At 46.1% G+C, this 19,279-nt stretch overlaps 2 protein-coding genes across 2 annotated transcripts; both read left to right on the forward strand.

Annotated features, from left to right (window-relative positions):
• Positions 1-776: 776 nt before the first annotated feature.
• Positions 777-2,727, forward strand: si:dkey-27j5.5 (GTP-binding protein Rhes). Its single transcript, XM_035398999.1, has 2 exons — positions 777-1,617; positions 1,893-2,727. The coding sequence occupies exons 1-2, from the start codon at positions 942-944 to the stop codon at positions 2,411-2,413; spliced, it is 1,197 nt and encodes a 398-aa protein (XP_035254890.1). The 5' UTR covers positions 777-941; the 3' UTR covers positions 2,414-2,727.
• A 14,508-nt stretch (positions 2,728-17,235) lies between these two features.
• On the forward strand, positions 17,236-17,928 carry LOC118221380 (claudin-9-like). The gene has a single exon (XM_035406405.1). It carries the CDS (start codon positions 17,236-17,238, stop codon positions 17,893-17,895), a length of 660 nt encoding a protein of 219 aa, XP_035262296.1. The 3' UTR covers positions 17,896-17,928.
• The last annotated feature ends 1,351 nt before the right edge of the window (positions 17,929-19,279 follow it).

Below are 19,279 nucleotides of genomic sequence, written 5' to 3' on the forward strand. Positions count from 1 at the left end.
AGAAAACACCATGCACCTATGACTAATGACGCCTACAGTACCCTGGGTTTTCCGTGGCATGGTGAGCCCACTGGCCCACGCCGCGGCGAAGTAAATCCGTTTCCTGAAATACAGTGTTGAATGTTTTAAATAGAATAGGATATCACTTTGTTGTAGCTTTCATTTGTTAGAATGAGTCAACTGCATGAACTGAGCTAGCCTACTCACAGTTACTTACACAGTTACTTGGCTATAACTTATTTAATTTCTTAAGGTGCGTAAAACAGGTGAAAATAACAGGTGAAAATAACCTTTTTATGTTGCTTAAATTATGGAAATCATAACATACGTTTCATACAATTTAAGACAAACATAACAGCCTACATTTGACCTATATTATCAGCTTTATATTATTGACGCAATTGGCTTCGCATGGCTATGCCCCGTCAGGGAACTGACCCGCAACCTTCTGTTTTAACCAGTACCCCACACGTCACTTTTAGCCAAATGTCTTTTGGCAGGTTGATGCAAGCGCAGTTCAAATGTAGGCTACAGTTATAATTACCCACGTTAATTGTAATTCACTAATATTGGCCTAGGTCCTGTATGCAGTATAAAATCTTGAATATGTATTTCCATTACACTGTTCAAGAGTCAGCAAAAACGTTATGTTCCCCTTCTTAGAACACAACAAGCTCTACAGCCCCGCCAATCAATACTCGGGTTCTTATTCGCAGAACCGGCTGGTGACGTGAGGGGCGAGTCTCATCGTGGGGAATATATATAGCCTTCCAGCGTGTACGCAGTATTCGCTCGGCTAGCAGCTGCTGAAACAATCTCAGGTTTGCAGAGGCTGGGACACATATGCGGTGGAGTACCGCACCTTTCGCTCGGCTACAGGGGAGATAAGTTATAGGCTACACTTAGTCACACTCGAACTAACAGTAGTAGCAGAAAAGATAATGGAGGCGAAAAGACCCGAGCAAAATAACTTTTCTGTGAAAGGCACCGCAGATATGTCGTGCTCTTGCGTGGATCCGGTTGTGCGCCGCGGTTGCGCTTACAGCGCTGGGCAGCTCTCCGGCGGGAGAGCCGTATGCAGCGGCTCCTCCCAGGTTCTCCTGGAATATAAAAGCGCCACTCAACATCTGGCATCGTCCGGAGTTAAGGTCTCCACTATATCCAAAGCGGGCATGGGTATCTTAAAAATGGCCACGTCGCACTGGAGACTACAGGAAAAGAAGGCACGGGTGGTGCGGTCCTCAAGCGCCGGGAATCGGCACTCTTCGTCCGACCGGTTCCCCTGCAAAAGGTCTCCCCTTGATCAGCTCGCGGCTCTGGTACTTCACGGCCAGACGTGCTCCAGCCATATGGCACAGGAGACCGGCCAGGATAAGTTGTGCTCCACCAAACCGCAGAACTGCAGGCGCATAGTGGTGCTGGGCGCTCCGAAAGTGGGGAAGACATCCATCCTTCGGCGGTTCCTGCGGGACGGGTTTGAGGAGCAGTATCAGCCAACTTCTGAGGACTTCCACAGGAAACTCTACCAGATTCGGGGGGAGACCTACCAGATAGACATCCTGGATGCGTCCGGGGAACGAGCTTTCCCTGCCAAACGCAGACTATCGATCTTAACAGGTGTGCAGTGCGAGCGCGTCTCATTTTATGGAGAGTACACTCTCACTGTAATTTGCGTTTAGCAAGGACATGTTTCTCTCTTTTAAAAAAAAGAGATACATTTGAACAATTTTGCTTTTCAAATTCGAGTACTAGGCCTATATAGTATGTATACATATTCTGGATATTGAAAATTGTTTGTTAAAACGATATATGTAATGCATGAGTCCCAGACTGTGATAATTCACCTATTGCACGGATGTCGGTTTATTCTAAACTCAGATTGTGTTTTGCAGGCGACATTTTTCTCCTGGTTTTCAGCGTGGATGACAGAGGCTCTTTCGACGAAGTGCGCGCGCTGCGCAAAGAGATCATCGCGGCCAAAAGTAAACTCCTGAAATCCAAAGAGAACGCCCGCGTGCCCACCGTAATCTGCGCGAACAAAGTGGACTTGGCACCGGAGGAGAGAGCCGTCAGTCGGGCGGAGGTTCGTCAAGAGTTCGGGGAAGAATGTCCTTTTTTCGAGACCTCCGCCAAAGACAGCATCAATCTGGAAGAGGTTTTCGAAGCCCTGGCGAAGCGAGGTGGACTGCCGACGGAGACCGGGCCATCCCAGCACCGCAAGATCTCCATCCGCTCGTACCAAGCGTTGCGCTCCGATCGGACTGCAAATAGAGGAGTCACACACGAGATTCCCTGCGGCGCGTTGTACCCGCTGGCTCGTCGGCCTAGCTTCAGTACAGATCTCCGCAAAGTACTCGGACCCAGCACTTCGCGGAAAGGGGGGAAATCTCTTGAGAAATGTCAGATTCAATGATAGGAGTATACTTTATTCTTAATAATCCGTGTATAGTCTGTAAAAGCAAAACGAATGTTGATATGTTTATTTCCACAGCGTTTAGCCTTGAGATAGCAGAATTTCGCACGGATTAATCAAGCATCGTTTGACATTAAAAGGTGAAGAAAGAATTAAATAAAACATGCAAAATATTTATGTCAAGGCTGCTGGCTGGACCAGTGCATTGTAAATAGCCTTCAATGTAAATAGGCTACTAATCGAATGACTTCGGCGGTGTAAATGTTAGATTCATATAGTATTTCCGATTTTTAAAATAAAAAACAAACAATTCAGTGCGTGTGTCTGTGAATTTATAATTATTATTTTTATTTGTTGAATCCTTTTACAAACTTACTACCTATTTTGGTAACCTTCCCGACTCCTCATAGAGAATTTAAATGAAAAAAAAAAAAACGCTGAATCTCTTTCCTCAGCAAATTCAAGCCATTCATGGAGACAGGAAACAAGTGGGTGTTTGTTGAGTCAAGCATTCAAACCTGTGCGCTTTCTGTTGCGTAACACACGCCTGCAGACTAGAATGCGCAACAGGTATACGCGTAAAGTAGCGTTACCTCGCGCTTCTCCCTGCAAAAGCTTGAGTGGAATAATGGTTGGCATATGGTTTCTGAACTACCTTAAACCAACCTTCATTTTAGTTTGAATAAACTGTCGTTTATTTTTCTCTGAAAAGTTTGATGTATGGTGATGATAGACTATTTCTAATTGATTTTTTTTTTGTCAGCTGGGATGACAGACTAGTAGGTTGTGTTGGCTAGGAACTGGTTGGGGTACACTCCAGGCAAGAGCAGGTGTGCAGTTGGACATAGCTAGGGGCTAACGACAGGACATTTAATGACAACCCCTTTCTCGGAGGCTTAAATGAAATGAAATATCCATATAACGCTGCTTGGTTGTATTAGTACAAAAGGTTTGTTAAACATTTCATTAGATTAGTGAGCAAAAAAACATGATACATGCACATGGTAGAAAATAAAATAATCTTGGTGAGACTCAACACTTTTTTTTGCAGAAGAAATTGTGATTGGTTCATGTATCTATCATATCCGCGTGAGGTCTTTAACAGATCCTCCATCAAAGTTCACTTTCTTGAATTTCTGTACTAAAATGCTGTCCAGAAATTGAGAAAAAGAAGACATTTCTTTAAACAAAGGCGGAACTTTTGTGCCCTACATGGCAACAGAAACAACATCATAAGGGTGAGCCTTGCACTATACTGACACCTAGAGGGCGAACTTAATTCAAAATTTAGCAAGGCTTTTCTGTAATTTGGCATGGCTGAATAGAAGATCATGAGGTATTGTCTGGGCGTTAGGGTTGGGGGGGTAACCACCCCCACCGAGTGTACATTAAACTTGGTGGGGGTGAACTGGGGAAAGCAGTAGTTGTCATTGTGGACGAGGTGATTGCAATCACAGGCCTTGCTAATGCTGGAGGATTTTACCCTGTTAATTGCCACATTAAGTGGGTTTTTATTCAGAGAGTTTTTATATTAAGAGGGGTTTATTCAACATGGCAAGCACACACACTCACTCACTCGCGCACACACACACACTCACTCATACATACTCTCTCACACACACGCTCATTCACTCATACACACTCACTCGCGCACACACACACACTCACTCATACATACTCTCTCACACACACGCACATTCACTCATACACACTCACTCTCACTCACACAAACGTACACACAAGCACACACACTCACTGGCGCACACACACACACTCACTCATACATACTCTCTCACACACACGCACATTCACTCATACACACTCACTCTCACACACACAAACACACACACTCTCACTCACACAAACATACACACATGCACACACACACACCCTCACTCTCACACACACTCACACACACACACATACACATGCACAAGCACACATATATTCACACACATATATACATGCACTCACACTCACCCACATGAACACACACACACGCATCTACACACACACAGTGATGAAAAAGTAATTTCAATATTTACTAATGGCCTTCTCCGTAATTAGACAGAAATAGGTAATCTCATACATCTAGGAGTTAAGGTCTGATATCATCTCTTCTTTGGCAGGTATTCAAACCTGGCCATTGTGTGAGGATGCTTGCTGATTTGATTTCACTGAGGCTCACAGTGAATAGCAATTTGTCCTTGCTTACTTGATGGGTATTCATCACCATCTCCCACAGATGGAACATTTTCTTTTCTTTTTTCCTTGTTATGCTCCATCTTTGTAAGAGGTACTGCACAAAATTACCTTCGGAACACTTCCATAGCAACCATTCACAGCTCAGCATTAAGTGTTTAAAATCTAGGATGGAGGCTGACAGCTGTTTCAGGTGTCCTTCTTTCTACATAAAAAGTGGGTAGATTTTATCCATTCCGCCCTTCATTTATTGCTCTGTTCAGTGTCCTTCCTTCCTTTACAATCGGTCCAGTGGCTGAGTCACAGAATGATATGCTTTGTGAGGTGCATTCAACTGGAACTAAAAAGTTTGAACTTTGCAGATGTCCTCTCATCCTGCCTCATGCTATGCCAGAACAAAAAATAAACCTCAAAGAGATATCCACCAGGTCGCCGTGGCCAACATCGAAAACATGCCTTTTATTTTTGACACGTCGAACAACAGCTCTCTCAGGAACACGATTTCAGTGTTTTAGTGCTCTGAGGTGTTTAATCATGACTATTATGAGTATAATGATAATAATCTATTAATTAAAATAACCCTGATATCAACCTAGGACTGGGTATTGATTCACACACTGATATACTTTTTATATTTAATCTTTTTTGTATAAGAGAAATGCAAAACCGTTATGATGGAATGGGCTTTGGTGTACTATGCAAGATTTTTCTCCTTGCAGTGGTCCTGTGTTTACAATCAAAGAAGCATCCTTCTCCATCCATAACCCTGACCACTCATCTCCACTTTTAGATTTTTATCTGTTTTATATCATTTACCATTTATCTGTTTCAATTTATTACATTGCAAATGTTCGATAGCTGTCGGCATTGAGGTAAAGCAATTTCAAGGTTGACTCCAGTTTTTTGAACGATCCCTGTCGGACAGTCATTTCACTTCACTGTAGCAGAGCTGCATTTGTGCTTCTTCATTTCCACCATTGCAGTAGCTAGCTAGCTACAAACACTCTGCTGAAACCTGTGACCACACCCACCCTTCCCCCACGTAGAGAAGTGTCACGCTCAGAGAAGTCCCGAACACGTCGGATTCAGCCAATGTGCGCAACTGCCAATACACCATAGGTATGACTGAATATGGTTATTTTATATGTTCAAGCTAAAAATCCTGCATATTATGCCTTGCCTTTAAAGCTTTTAATTATGTCTGAGAGAGAAGCAAACAACTTATCCAGTAGAAGTTTGAACAGAAATAATATAATCCACAGTTCCACATAAAAAGAAAGGTCTAGAGCCGTACCAGAACTAGACTAACAGTTGAGACCCTGGGTTTTGGGGGGGGGGTGTCCGCAGACTTCCGGGGGTTCTTGAGGGTACAGCGAAGGGTCCCTAGCCAGATATGCAGAGACTATATATAGATTTGGAAAACTGTTTAAAAATATAAAACCTTTTTTTTTAAATAGAGATCATTTTATAAAATACATTTTCGGGCCGACCATAGGAGTATGGGTTCTGGTTCCTTCTGAGGTTTCTTTCTATCTGTTACAATGAGTTTTTCCTTGCCACTGTTGCCTTAAGCTTGCTCCTGTGGGGGTTTTGGCCAGGGTTATCTGTGAATTGCGATAATTATTTGTGAAATGCGCTATATAAATACATTTTGATTTGATTTGATTTGATTTGAAATACAACCATTCTTAACTTATGATGGGGGTCCCTGATTGCCTTTAAGCCTGCATGGGGGTAACTGGTTGCCTTTCAGCCTGAGTGGGGTCCCTGGTCTAGACTGTTTTGCCCATATTTGAATACCTGATATGTTGACATTGGTTTAGATTACCAACCGCGAAGAGTTCTACAGGTAAAATTCTGAGAACCAGAGAGAAACCTCATCTACTTGTGATTTGCAGTGATTTACTTTTCTAATGAATAAAAGGATCAGATAATGGTGATCATCCTATTTTTTTTTACACTTGCGACTAGCTACACCAGAGGTTTTAAAACCATGCCCTTCCAACATTGCAGAAAAATATCACGACTCTCTCTCACAGACCTGCAGACACTTAAACAGTTCAAAAAAAAAAAAAAAAAAAACTCCCATCCACCTGCCACGTTTCTGCCCAGCCACAGTCATAATTACAAACAGAGGCAGTTAATCACATCAGGAGCTCTATAGTTAGCTTTTTGTTGTTCTATTTCTGGCTCACGCAGCAGGGTGGGACAGGGGGAGCTGGCCAGTATCTATTTAGAGTGTGTGTGTGTGTGTGTGTGTGTGTGTGTGGGGTGGGGGGGGGGGGGGGCATTCAGCATTCAGACAGGGGTTCAGCAAGGGTGGGTACGGGGGGGGGGGGTTCTATCTGTTTCTACATTTTCCCATAAAGCTCTGGTTTTAATTATTTATTCAGGCTAATACAGTTATATCAGTGTCGGTCTATGTAGGTAACTAACAAATGGAGACAAACAAACGCCTGCATGTACACCAGCCCTCCAGCAGCAGAACTGGCCATCTTAGCGATAGAGGGAAGACGCGGTGTCATAGTGGGATGAATACAGAGGGGGAAAATCCAGGTTCAGAAAGAAAAACTCCTCCCCAGTATATTTCTCCAATTACATAAATTTGCTAATTAGAACAATTAATCAGTCAGGAAGCAGAACTAATTAGTGAAATCAGCTTTGTGAGTTCATGGGTGGAAGAAGCACACGGCATGGGAAGAAGAAGGGGGCCCACAGAGACTGCGTTTGCACAGGCGCCAAAATTTCCACAGGCCCAAGACATTGGCCTGGTTGTCCATTTAGATCAGGGATCTCAAACTCAAGGTCTGCAGCACTGCAGTGGCTTCTGGTTTTCAGTGCGTTTCTGTGTTCACATGCTGAAACCCACAGACAGGCCAAAGCAGGGCTGCCCAACCCTGTTACTGGGGGTCTACCATCCTTTATGTTTTCATTTCGACTCTAACAAAGTGCACCTAATTCAACAGCTAGATATCATGCTGAGCTGCTAATTATTAGAGTCTGGTGTCAGGCCAAATTAGGGTTCAAATGAAAACCTACAGGATGGTAGATCTCCAGGAACACCCTGGACCAGAGCATGTGGTCTGCATGCTGATTTGTCTTCCGACCTGTAACCTCAGATTTTAGTTTTCTGACAGCTCCATAAACTACGCTGGTCCACTCCTGTACTTGAGCAGAGTAAAATCTCTAGGATGCACCCTGCGGTCTGCAGCTGTAGCTGGTGCTTATGCAAATGTCAGGTGAAGACACGATTGAGCTAATTAAACGATTAAGAGCAAAAAGCTGGCGGGCCGTCTGGTTGTACGCCGCTGGTTAAGGGCGAGCCAGCCGGAGAGAGACGAGCGTGTGCCGTGGAAACACATTGCAGGGGCCTGCAGAGCGTGAACAGGAGGAAAAACGTGACTCCAGCCCAACAACAACAACAAAAAAAAAAACACCTCGTTTGACACAAATTGTGAGCGGGACAAAATGGCCCCGGGGGCACGGCTATTGTTGCGCGAAGGCGGGAGGGCTTTTCACTTTCGCTATCGCTTTTTTGCTTTTGAATGGAGCCGGCCCGGAGCTCATCTGAGGCCTGTGCCACAGCCCCCCGCCCCCAACAAAGTGTGCGGCGCTCGAGGTCTTCTTTTCAAATGAACGAGCCGCAAAAAGCAGACGTGACCCCCGGACAGCTGTGAACTCGCTCCCCTTAGCAGCCTTCATTTCGCGCCTCTTCAGAAAGGCTTCTTTTGTTGGCGCCCACGCACGGAGTACTCCCGCCCGGGAAACAAACCCTGCTGAATGTGCCATCATTCTTTGTTTTTTTTGTTACTCTGTTTTTCTTTTATTTTCTTCTAACAGAAAGGACAGCCTGGCGGTGCTCAACACGCTCGCCGGGTCATTCTGCAGCGACAGCTGAGCGGCCGACACGTTTCTCTGTGAAATACTGGGGGGGTGGGGTGGGGTGGGGTAGGGGTTGGGGCAGCTGCTGTGAGCTGTCTGTGTCAGTACAAACACTAACTTTCAGTGGTGCTGGGGTTTGTGTAGGTGTCTGAACTGAGTGAATATGGTTTCCCAGTGCTAATCATGGACTCCTGTGTGTGTGTGTGTGTGTGTGTGTGTTTGTGTTTTTGTCTAGACGTGCGTGAATGCTTTGCTTGAGCGAGTGTGTGTGTGCGCATATATGAGTGTGTGCGTATTTGTGTGTGTGTGTGTGTGTGTGTGTGCATGTGTTTGTGTTTTTGTCTAGACGTGCGTGAATGCTTTGCTTGAGCGAGCGTGTGTGTGTGCGCACATATGAGTGTGTGCGTGTTTGTGTGTGTGTGTGTGTGCATGTGTTTGTGTTTTTGTCTAGACGTGCGTGAATGCTTTGCTTGAGCGAGTGTGTGTGTGTGCGCACATATGAGTGTGTGCCTGTTTGTGTGTGTGTGTGTGCATGCGTTTGTGTTTTTGTCTAGACGTGCGTGAATGCTTTGCTTGAGCGAGCGTGTGTGTGCGCATATATGAGTGTGTGCGTGTTTGTGTGTGTGTACATGCGTTTGTGTTTTTGTCTAGACGTGCGTGAATGCTTTGCTTGAGCGAGCGTGTGTGTGTGTGCATATATGAGTGTGTGCGTGTTTTTGTGTGTGTGTGTGTGTGCATGTGTTTGTGTTTTTGTCTAGACGTGCGTGAATGCTTTGCTTGAGCGAGCGTGTGTGTGTGTGCATATATGAGTGTGTGCGTGTTTGTGTGTGTGTGCACGTGTTTGTGTTTTTGTCTAGACGTGCGTGAATGCTTTGCTTGAACGAGCGTGTGTGTGCGCACATATGAGTGTGTGCGTGTTTGTGTGTGTGTGTGTGCATGTGTTTGTGTTTTTGTCTAGACGTGCGTGAATGCTTTGCTTGAGCGAGTGTGTGTGTGCGCATATATGAGTGTGTGCCTGTTTGTGTGTGTGTGTGTGCATGCGTTTGTGTTTTTGTCTAGACGTGCGTGAATGCTTTGCTTGAGCGAGTGTGTGTGTGCGCATATATGAGTGTGTGCCTGTTTGTGTGTGTGTGTGTGTGCATGCGTTTGTGTTTTTGTCTAGACGTGCGTGAATGCTTTGCTTGAGCGAGTGTGTGTGTGCGCATATATGAGTGTGTGCGTGTTTGTGTGTGTGTACATGCGTTTGTGTTTTTGTCTAGACGTGCGTGAATGCTTTGCTTGAGCGAGCGTGTGTGTGTGTGCATATATGAGTGTGTGCGTGTTTTTGTGTGTGTGTGTGTGTGCATGTGTTTGTGTTTTTGTCTAGACGTGCGTGAATGCTTTGCTTGAGCGAGCGTGTGTGTGTGTGCATATATGAGTGTGTGCGTGTTTTTGTGTGTGTGTGTGTGTGCATGTGTTTGTGTTTTTGTCTAGACGTGCGTGAATGCTTTGCTTGAGCGAGCGTGTGTGTGTGCGCCTATGTGAGTGTGTGCGTGTGAATTAGCGTCTGCGTGCGAAAGTGTGTTTAGCGAGAGCAGGCGAGCGCGTGGCGCGTCAGGAGGTGAGCAGGTGCTCTCCTCACACCGGCGTCAGGTTTGCCCCCTCGTCCGCCAGGCCTCACGTGACGCGGCGCCACGAGGCAGGAAGTCCCCGAGCGAGAGCCGCGCGGCCGGCGCCCTCTGCCTCGGCCCGCGGAAATCACTCTCCGTTCCGAGGCGGCAGCGACAACAACAGGAATTACCCCCTATCCAGCGCCGGGCCAGAGGCCAGCGCGGCTCGACACGTGAGCCCGCCGCGGAGAAACAGCCCAGGAACACAAGCCCCGGCACAAAGCCGCAGGCTCCTCTCATTTCGAATCCGCGGCGCAGGCTAAACCCTGCATCTTTAGCCCACGCGCGAACGCACGCTCCGTATGCAGAGGGACACAACGGAGTCAGCGTTAAGAGAAAGAAAGTTGCGTGCGACCCGCCGTGCAGCGTATTCGAGATCAAACACTGTTAACTACATGTGGCCCAGATCCCACAAGCCCTTGCCCATATATCCTTTGGAGTGTGTATATTTATATACCATGTGATGCTGTTGTTGTTTTTGTCACTGTTCATGGTAAGTAAGCGTCCCTGTTTCACTGTCACGTCTGCTCGATCCCGCCTCGTAGATACAGTTACGCACGCAGCGCTACAGCGCGCCGCCCCGTCACGACTCCGACCGCTGCCCCTCGCCAGCGGCGCTACAGCGCGCGCCCCGTCACGACTCCGATCGCTGCCCCTCGCCAGCGGCATTCCATTCTGCTCCTCCCGCGGGACGAAGCACCAAAACTGCGCCAGCGGAGGTGAACTACAACCTTCTACGTCAGTTAAAAAAACAAACGGCTTATAGCTACGCGAAACCGCGGCGCCGCTGACGGACGGCCTGCCTTATCGGGCACAGCGGCGAAGGCGCGCCCGTCAGACCGGCAGGTGGCTGCGGCCGTGGCGAGAGCGGGGAGGTACCGACCGCCGGAGGACTCGCACGCGAGGCTTGGCTTCGGGGCGACGACAGAGCTGGCGTCGGCGAATCGGCTCTCCGCGTTCCAATCAGCCCTTGGAGGGGACGTGGAGCGTGACGAAGCGCCGGGGACCGAGCCACGCAGAGAGATGAGTGATGGGAAGGCTTCTGATTGGAGGGGCCACAAGGGCGGGTGACTTCCCCCGCTGCCCCTCTCAACCCCAACGTGTGCACACACGGCGCCCAGAGCGACGTTGATTACGCCGAACCTAATTCCAAAATAGCCCATTTATTTTTTCAAAATCTGTTTTTGTTTGATCAAAGCTGAGGAAAGTGACAGTAAAGATTTTTCATGATGTTCAAGTCATTTTCGGTGAGAAATGAATTTAGATTTAATTAAAAATAGCAGTTTGATGAAACTGATAATAAAGGATTAACTTTAGGTTGTTTCCTTTGAGCATACTAGCCAGCAACTCTATTTCTAGTACAGCAGCTTGCTAATCACCATCTGTCTCGTTGTTCGCTCACTCTGTCTCTTTCCTTACAGTAAACCTCCTTCCTGAAGGTTCCAATCCTAATTACCTGTTACTTGTGTGTAGGAGCATATTTTCTCTGTTGCCAAATTGGGAAACTAGCAGCAATGCATACTCATCCAAGCAGCTTACAGTTTTTCTGAATTGCTAAAACACTAAACCCCATTCTCTGAATCAAATGCTCAGTGGCCTAAACCCATTTGTCGAATCAATCACTCTTTTGGCAAAACTCCAAACACATTCTCACTCATTAAAGCACATTTCACACTGTGATGCACTTGTGTTGCAAAATGGTAAACACGGGCGGCAAAAGTTAAACACAACTACAACACAGTTGTCATCGTTTACACACAACAACTCAAAATTGTTCACACTTGTTTCTAATGATGTAATCAAACCAATTGTACAGAATATAAGCCAGTTCAGAGTGCACAGGTGGCACATGTGCGTTGAATGTTGATACCAACAATGGATGGAAACAATCTGAGAGGAGGAAGAGTATGTGTAAGAGGTGGTGGACGAGGAGGAAGAGTATGAGGATGAGGAAGAGCAAGACCAAGAACAGTAATTTCAGATGAAATTCGGGCAACTGTGATGTCCTGTCTATGTCGTGGTTTGGGACAATGTCAGCTTTCACCGTGGTGTCCGTATACACGAGTGGTTGAACATCAACCAGCGATTCATAAATGTTTGCCTTCCAGCATACAGCCCTTTCCTCAACCCAATAGAAGAGTTTTTCTCTGCGTGGCAGTGAAAGGTCTATGACCAAAACCCATATACCAGGGAAAATCTCTTACAGGCAATGGAATTGCCCTGTGGGGATATAGGTGTGGAGTGGTGTCAAGGCTGGATCCAGCACACCAGAGGGTTATTCCCCCGTTGCCTGGCAAGGGACAACGTTGCATGTGATGTGGACGAAGTCCTCTGGCTGGACCCAGCACAAAGACGTGATGCTGAGGCAGAATGAATCTCCCATTGACTTTTGAGTGTACTGCATTGTGCTTTTCATTTACAGTTTTCTTTGTTCTTTGGGCTTACTGTATTTTTATGCAAGTGCTGAATATACAGGCATTCAATACTGTATTACTTGCAGTACTTACAGTATACAATATATTCATTGTACTAAATTGTGATTACTATACTTTTTTTATTGCAAAATGCATTTACTATATAAAATAAACATTTTTTCTATAACTACATGCCCTGGATGCTGTGTTCTCAATTTTTTGATGTAGTGTCTAATGAGTGCTCTGTAGTGTTCATATATTGACTGGCAGTGTGTATGGTCTGAAAGTATTGTTTGATTTTGAGCACAGATTAAATGGTTTTGAGGCGATTGTTTGATTTTGCCAGGAGAGTCAGGGGTTTTGTGAATGTAGTTTGAATATTTGGTTTTGTGTTTAAAGTTTTGAGAAAATGGGTGAAGGTTTCAAGAAATGTGTCTTAGCAATTGTGAAAAACTGTAAAACATACGTGTTAGATTGCTCAAGTGTGTGCACATATGCATGAATGCACACACACAAATAAACATACACACACACACACTCACACACACGAATACACATGCACACGAACATACACACACATACGCACACACACACACACGCACAAACATACAAATGCGCACACACACACTCCCAAACATACAAATGCACACATACACAAACACAAACATACACGCATACACACGCATACACACACACACACAAACCTGTACACACAGAATACAGAGACACCGAAGCACACAAAATAGGGTCCTTGTCACAAAAAAAGTTCTTTTCACAGAACACTGCCACCAGCAGATGGCACTCTAAAGCCATTTGTTGCAGCTGCAAATGTTACTCACATAGTAAAGCGTTAAGAAAACAAATTACTCAAATAAAAGGCCTTTATTGAGAGTAGAAACCTTTCAGTGACATAAAGATATTAGAAGTGTTTATTTTATTTTTACTACACTGCTCGCTTATTGAAGGTAGGGGTCACCAACCCTGGTCCTGGAGAGCTGCAGCTGCCTCAGAGTTAAACCAAACAAGCTTTTTAAACATTTTGGTTGGTGTGTGATGTATATGCATTTGGCGATTTAGAATTTTAATACAATGGGTTTTGTTGCTTTGAAGAAAGTTTGTATTTTTATCAGATATGTTGAAATGAGCTTTTTCTATGTTTCTGTTTCTTTATCATTTTTGACTTTTAAAGGAAACTTATTTTAATGTTTGGAATTGCGTAAGCAATAATGACATATTCCTTTTTTAGCCAAGGTTTTCACTAATTTGAAGGCCTGTCTGGTTATTTCTGCATTGTCAAAGTGCTGCCTTACAGGGATGTTCACTTCATTGTTGATGAAAACAGAAGGTGTTGTGAAGCATAGAATGGATTTCAGTGCCGTGTACATTTTCCAGTTTTTTGAAAATAACTCTTGGTACCATGACATCACCGAATCAGAAATATTTCCATCAGTTGCATACCCCATGTTTTCACATATCATAAGGCCAACGTAGAACCATAGTGTATTCCCCATTATGCTGACAGATTGTAATATGTAAGTGTAAATGTAAGTCTATTAAACACACCGCTAATATAATGTAACGCATGACCAGACGTATGTGGACACCCCTGCTACTTTGTGAGTTTAGCTGCTTCAGCCATGCCGATTGCTAACAGGTGCATAAAATCAAGCATACACAGCCAGGCAATCTCCATCGACAAACATTGGAGGTGGACTGGGTTGTACTGACGAGCTCAGTGACTTTCAACACGGTGCTGTTTGAAGATGCCACCTTTCCAACAAATCAGTTTGTCAAATTTAGAGCTGCCCCGGGTCAACTGTAAGTGCTGTTATTGTGAAGTGGGAACGTTTGGGAGAAACCGCGGCTCAGCCACAAAGCGGTAGGCTGCACCAGCTCTCACGGTCTCAGAACGGGACCGCTGACCGCTGAAGCGCGTGTAAGAATCCTCTGTCCTCAGCTGCAGCACTACAGAGTTCCAGGCTGTCTCTGGAAGCAACGGCAGCACAAGCGTGGAGGTTGATATAGCTACAAAGGGGGGGCCATCTCCATATTAATGCCCATGGTTTTGGAATGAGATGTTCAACAAGGACGTATGAGTGTGATGTTCAGGTGTCCACATACTTTTGGCCATGTAGTGAATGTGACATTTCGACAACAAACCTGGTCATCTCATTACAAAAATATAAAACTGCCATCATTAATGAGAAATCAGCAGATAATCTTGTGTAGCTGGACATGCTTTATGAGTGTGAGTATGAATCTAGCAACTACAAATCATACTGTATGAAAGGTAAATGATGAAGGTGCTGAGTGAAGAGTCCAATCTTCAGTCAAACTCATAAAATATGGTAGAGAAGTCATCACCGAAAGCGAAACCTAAAACATTAAGGCTTCCAAGCACAAGAGGCACATTCTGTCTCCAGAAAGCAGAAGACGGAAAAGAAGACAAAGAATGGGTGGAAAAGGGGGATAAAGAGGAGGAGGAGAGAACAGTGGACTGTTGTGTGTGAATGTGAGACAGGGGTGTAAAATCTTTGGCAAACACACACGCGTGCAGACGCACATATACACACAGTCACTCGCAGTCGGACGCTCCGGACTCCAGTGTGGCTATTCCTCCAGGACTGAGCTAACGCTAGCAGGGCTTCCCTCGGCTCGTAACCTGTCATCTGAACTTCGCCGAAAACAGACAGCCCTGGCGTACGGTCTTCGTGTCCCTCTCTGGACCAATCAGAAGGCTCGCAAGGACAAGAACAAACATCCAACAGGAGCTGCATCGGGGGTGGAAAAACACAAGCCATCTGTGAACCAAACCAGAGAAGCAGAGCCCCAGGTCACCTTGCAGCTGAGAGACTCTGCGTCAGCACGGCCAAGGTAACATGGGCACTGGTGACAGAGGGGTCAGGAGATCAAGGTTATGACTTCTGGGTTTGTAGTCTTAGGTGGGGCAGCAATGTTTTACCTACGATGAAGTAGCTTAGCTTGAGCTGCACCGGACTGAGCGTTTAGTGTTGCCAGATTTGGAATTTATGAAAAGCGGTCACTGTGTACATGCACTCCTAGGTGGCATAGGGCAGCTTGAAGCTTGGGAAGCAAGGGGAAGGGTAATAAGGAGAAGGGGGAATGGTGGGGGAATAAGGAGAAGTGGGAATGGAAGATGGAATTCAAATATGGGCAAATTTAAATCAGTTATTCAGAACCGGACGTTTATGTTGTCCAGTGGGGACCACAAACCAGACTAATATGATAGCCGGATATTCTGGTCCAAAGCTGAGCATCTGACACCCCTATGACGCTATGACGCTAGCCATATAAGCGATCGGCCGCGGTCACTGCACAGGGCAGGGACATCTGCTCCCCAGCACAGCGAGCATACGGCGGCCCACCAGCGGCTCGCCGGCGGCACAGATGTGGCTCCGTCGGCATTGTGCAGTTTGGCGGCAAATTGGTCTGCTGGCAGACAGTGGAGGCCAGACCGCTGAGATGGGAATCAGCTGTTGAGACAACAACACAGTTAGCGGAAGGTCTGCCACACAAGCAGACTGCAATTATGTACATTTCCCGTGATCTGGTACTACTATTTAAATGTGATTTACATTATAATCGTCTTTAATGATTGATTTCTTAACTTTCCTATTTATTTAATCGGTATTGTAGAAAAAAGTGTTTATATAAGTGAGGGCATATGTATACACTTGTATAAAAATATGTATGTGCACATTTCTATATGCAAAATAATTTGGAAGAGTGGACTGGAAACAATATGAGCATTTAGCCCACGCTGCTGGTCCCCTGTATTAGCCTCTTGTCTTCTCATGGGATGATTCATTCAACTGCTACGCCGTAGTTTGGCACCCACAGCTTGTGTAAGACACCGTGCCCCACAATAACACTGGACTGCATTACATTACATTACAGGCGTTTAGCAGACGCTCTTATCCAGAGCGACTTACTCAACTTTTTGCATAGCATTTACATTGCATCCATTTATACAGCTGGATATATACTGAAGCAATGCAGGTTAAGTAACTTGCTTAAGGGTACAACGGCAGTGTCCAACATGAGAATTGAACTGGTGACCTTACCCATCCTTACCCATTATACTACACCGCTGCACTGAACGCATCTTTCACTCCACTAGACGAACCCAAGAGGGATCTATTATGTACTCTTGAATTCAAGTTAAGCAACATTATTAATGCACTGTATTTAGTTCCCGTGATTAATAATCATTCCTCTGAAACATAATCAGTTGGGTGAAGGAGCATGTTTTAATTTGTATCCTCAGTAGTTGTCATATATCAATATTTTGACTGCTGAGAATTGCAGGTCGCCACTTAATGATTAATCAATATTTTTAAGAAAAGCTCCCAATGGAAATTTATTTTGTCATAACCACCAATCAACCAATTATCACTGTTGGAGAAAGACAAAGGGGAGAAGCCTGTTGGTAGTGTTGTCATTTCTCTCCATCTCATTGCTTGTTTTCTAAACAGTGGGCACTGGTGAACAGTTGGTGGACCCCAGGGAGAGGCTCTGAGGAGAACCAGACAGGTCTGAAGACTCCGTGAGGCGCCAGGGTTCAAGAGAGGCCAGCAGCAGATCCCCAGCCGAGCCACAGCCCCGCCTCCCTCCCTCCTCCCTCCTCCCCCTCCCCACTCCCTTTCCCGCCATCATGGCGTCCACCGGCCTGCAGCTGCTGGGCCTGGTCCTGTCCCTGCTGGGCTGGGCGGGCGGAGCCATGGTGTGCGCCGCCCCCTTGTGGCGAGTGACCGCCTTCATCGGGAACAGCCTGGTGCGCGCTCAGGTGGTGTGGGAGGGGCTGTGGATGAGCTGCATCATCCAGAGCACGGGCGAGATCCAGTGCAAGACGTACGACAGCGTGCTGGCGCTGCCGGGCGACATGCAGGCCGCGCGCGGGCTCTGCATGCTGGCGCTGATGCTGTGCGCCCTGGCCCTGGCGCTGGGGGTGCTGGGGGCCAAGTGCACCCGCTGCCTGGGCCGGCCGTCGCTCAAGGCCCGCGTGGCGCAGGTGGCGGGGGCCCTCTTCCTCCTGGCGGGCTTCCTCTACCTGATCCCCATCTGCTGGACGGCCCACGCCATCATCCGCGACTTCTACGACCCCGCCGTGGCCGACCCGCACAAGCGGGAGCTGGGCCCCGCCCTCTTCCTGGGCTGGGGGATGTCGGCGCTCCTGCTGATCGGCGGGGCGCTGCTCGCCTTGGGCTCCGCCTCCCCGGGGCCCGGCTCCTCCCTCAGTTTCAGCGGCGGCAGGGCAAAGAACAACCCCAGCAAGCCGGCCGAGGGCGAGGAACCTGCCAAGGCGTACGTCTGAACCCCCTCACCACCTGGTGACCCACCTTTCATTACTGAGTGTGACTCCTTCAGAATAATGGGATTTCCCTCTGCTGACAGTCTTCAGCTAGTCAGTGATCTTTCTTTACATAGTTATATTTCTCATTATTGTTATTATTTAAAATTTTTATTTTTGATTATTACCCATCCATCCATTATCTACACTCGCTTATCCTGGGCAGGGAGGTGCTGGTGCCTATTCCAGCGTGCATAGGGCCATGTGGGGCGACGTAGCTCAGGAGGTAAGACCGATTGTCTGGTAGTTGGAGGGTTGCCGGTTCAAACCCTGCCCTGGGCATGTCGAAGTGTCCTTGAGCAAGACACCTAACCCCTAACTGCTCTGGCGAATGAGAGGCATCAATTGTAAAGCGCTTTGGATAAAAGCGCTATATAAATGCAGTCCATTTACCATTTACCATAGGCAGGAATACACCCTAGACAGGCAACCAATCTATCACAGTATTTTATTATAATTATTATTATTATTATTATTATTATTATTATTATTGTAATCAATTGTAGGTTGTAGTGTATAGTTTGAGAAGGTTTTGAAGAGGAATGCACTGATGCCCTTGTTATCTCAGCTTCGTGACTCATCACACAATCTGCGCCATGTTACTGTTCTCGAGCAGAGCTTCATCCAGCCTCAAGCTCTGGGTCCAAACATGTAGGCTGGACATGCAGCAGTGTAAGTGCATGCATTTTATTCAGGCAGACATGTTCCATGCAACATGCTTTCTCATCCAATCCAGACCTTTCTAGCTGATGTTGAAACGATATTACCCAGAGATCCATGTTGGCAAAATAACTGTTTATAAAAGCTTAAGCTTACTTGGCTTATCGGTCAGTTTATTTATATTGCAACCCCAGAACTTTGTTCAGAATGATTCTTATGCTAATATGGAGAAATTAAGAGACTGAATTCTATTGTACCTGAAATCAAAGAGGAGACTTTTTTCATTTAACAGAAGATTTTTTTTCGTTTTTTATGTTTTAAATTGTATTTTGCATGCAGTTCTCACATGGCTGTATAGGTGGGACTGAGGGAGGGGGGGGGGGGGGGGGGGGGGGGGTGGTGAACTTTTTGCTTTTTTGGGGGAAAATGGATGTTCACATGTTACACATTGTGATGTCCTGCTTTGACTTTTTCATTTTGCTGTCCGTGTAATTCCCTGAGTGCATTAATCAAGCACTAGATGAGAATGGTCAGAAGGCTCTGTAGGATTGTAGGAATTGGGGACTATGGACAGAAAACAAAGGAAAATCTGTGTGTATGAGTCTCTGTGAACTGTTCTCCTCAATCCACCCACATCTCTTAGTGGAGGCATGCCTGTATGTGGGTGCACTAGAAATACTAGTGTTTG

This window comes from Anguilla anguilla, chromosome 2 (assembly GCF_013347855.1).
Source record: "Anguilla anguilla isolate fAngAng1 chromosome 2, fAngAng1.pri, whole genome shotgun sequence".
In the NCBI taxonomy this organism is placed as follows: Eukaryota; Metazoa; Chordata; class Actinopteri; order Anguilliformes; family Anguillidae; genus Anguilla; species Anguilla anguilla.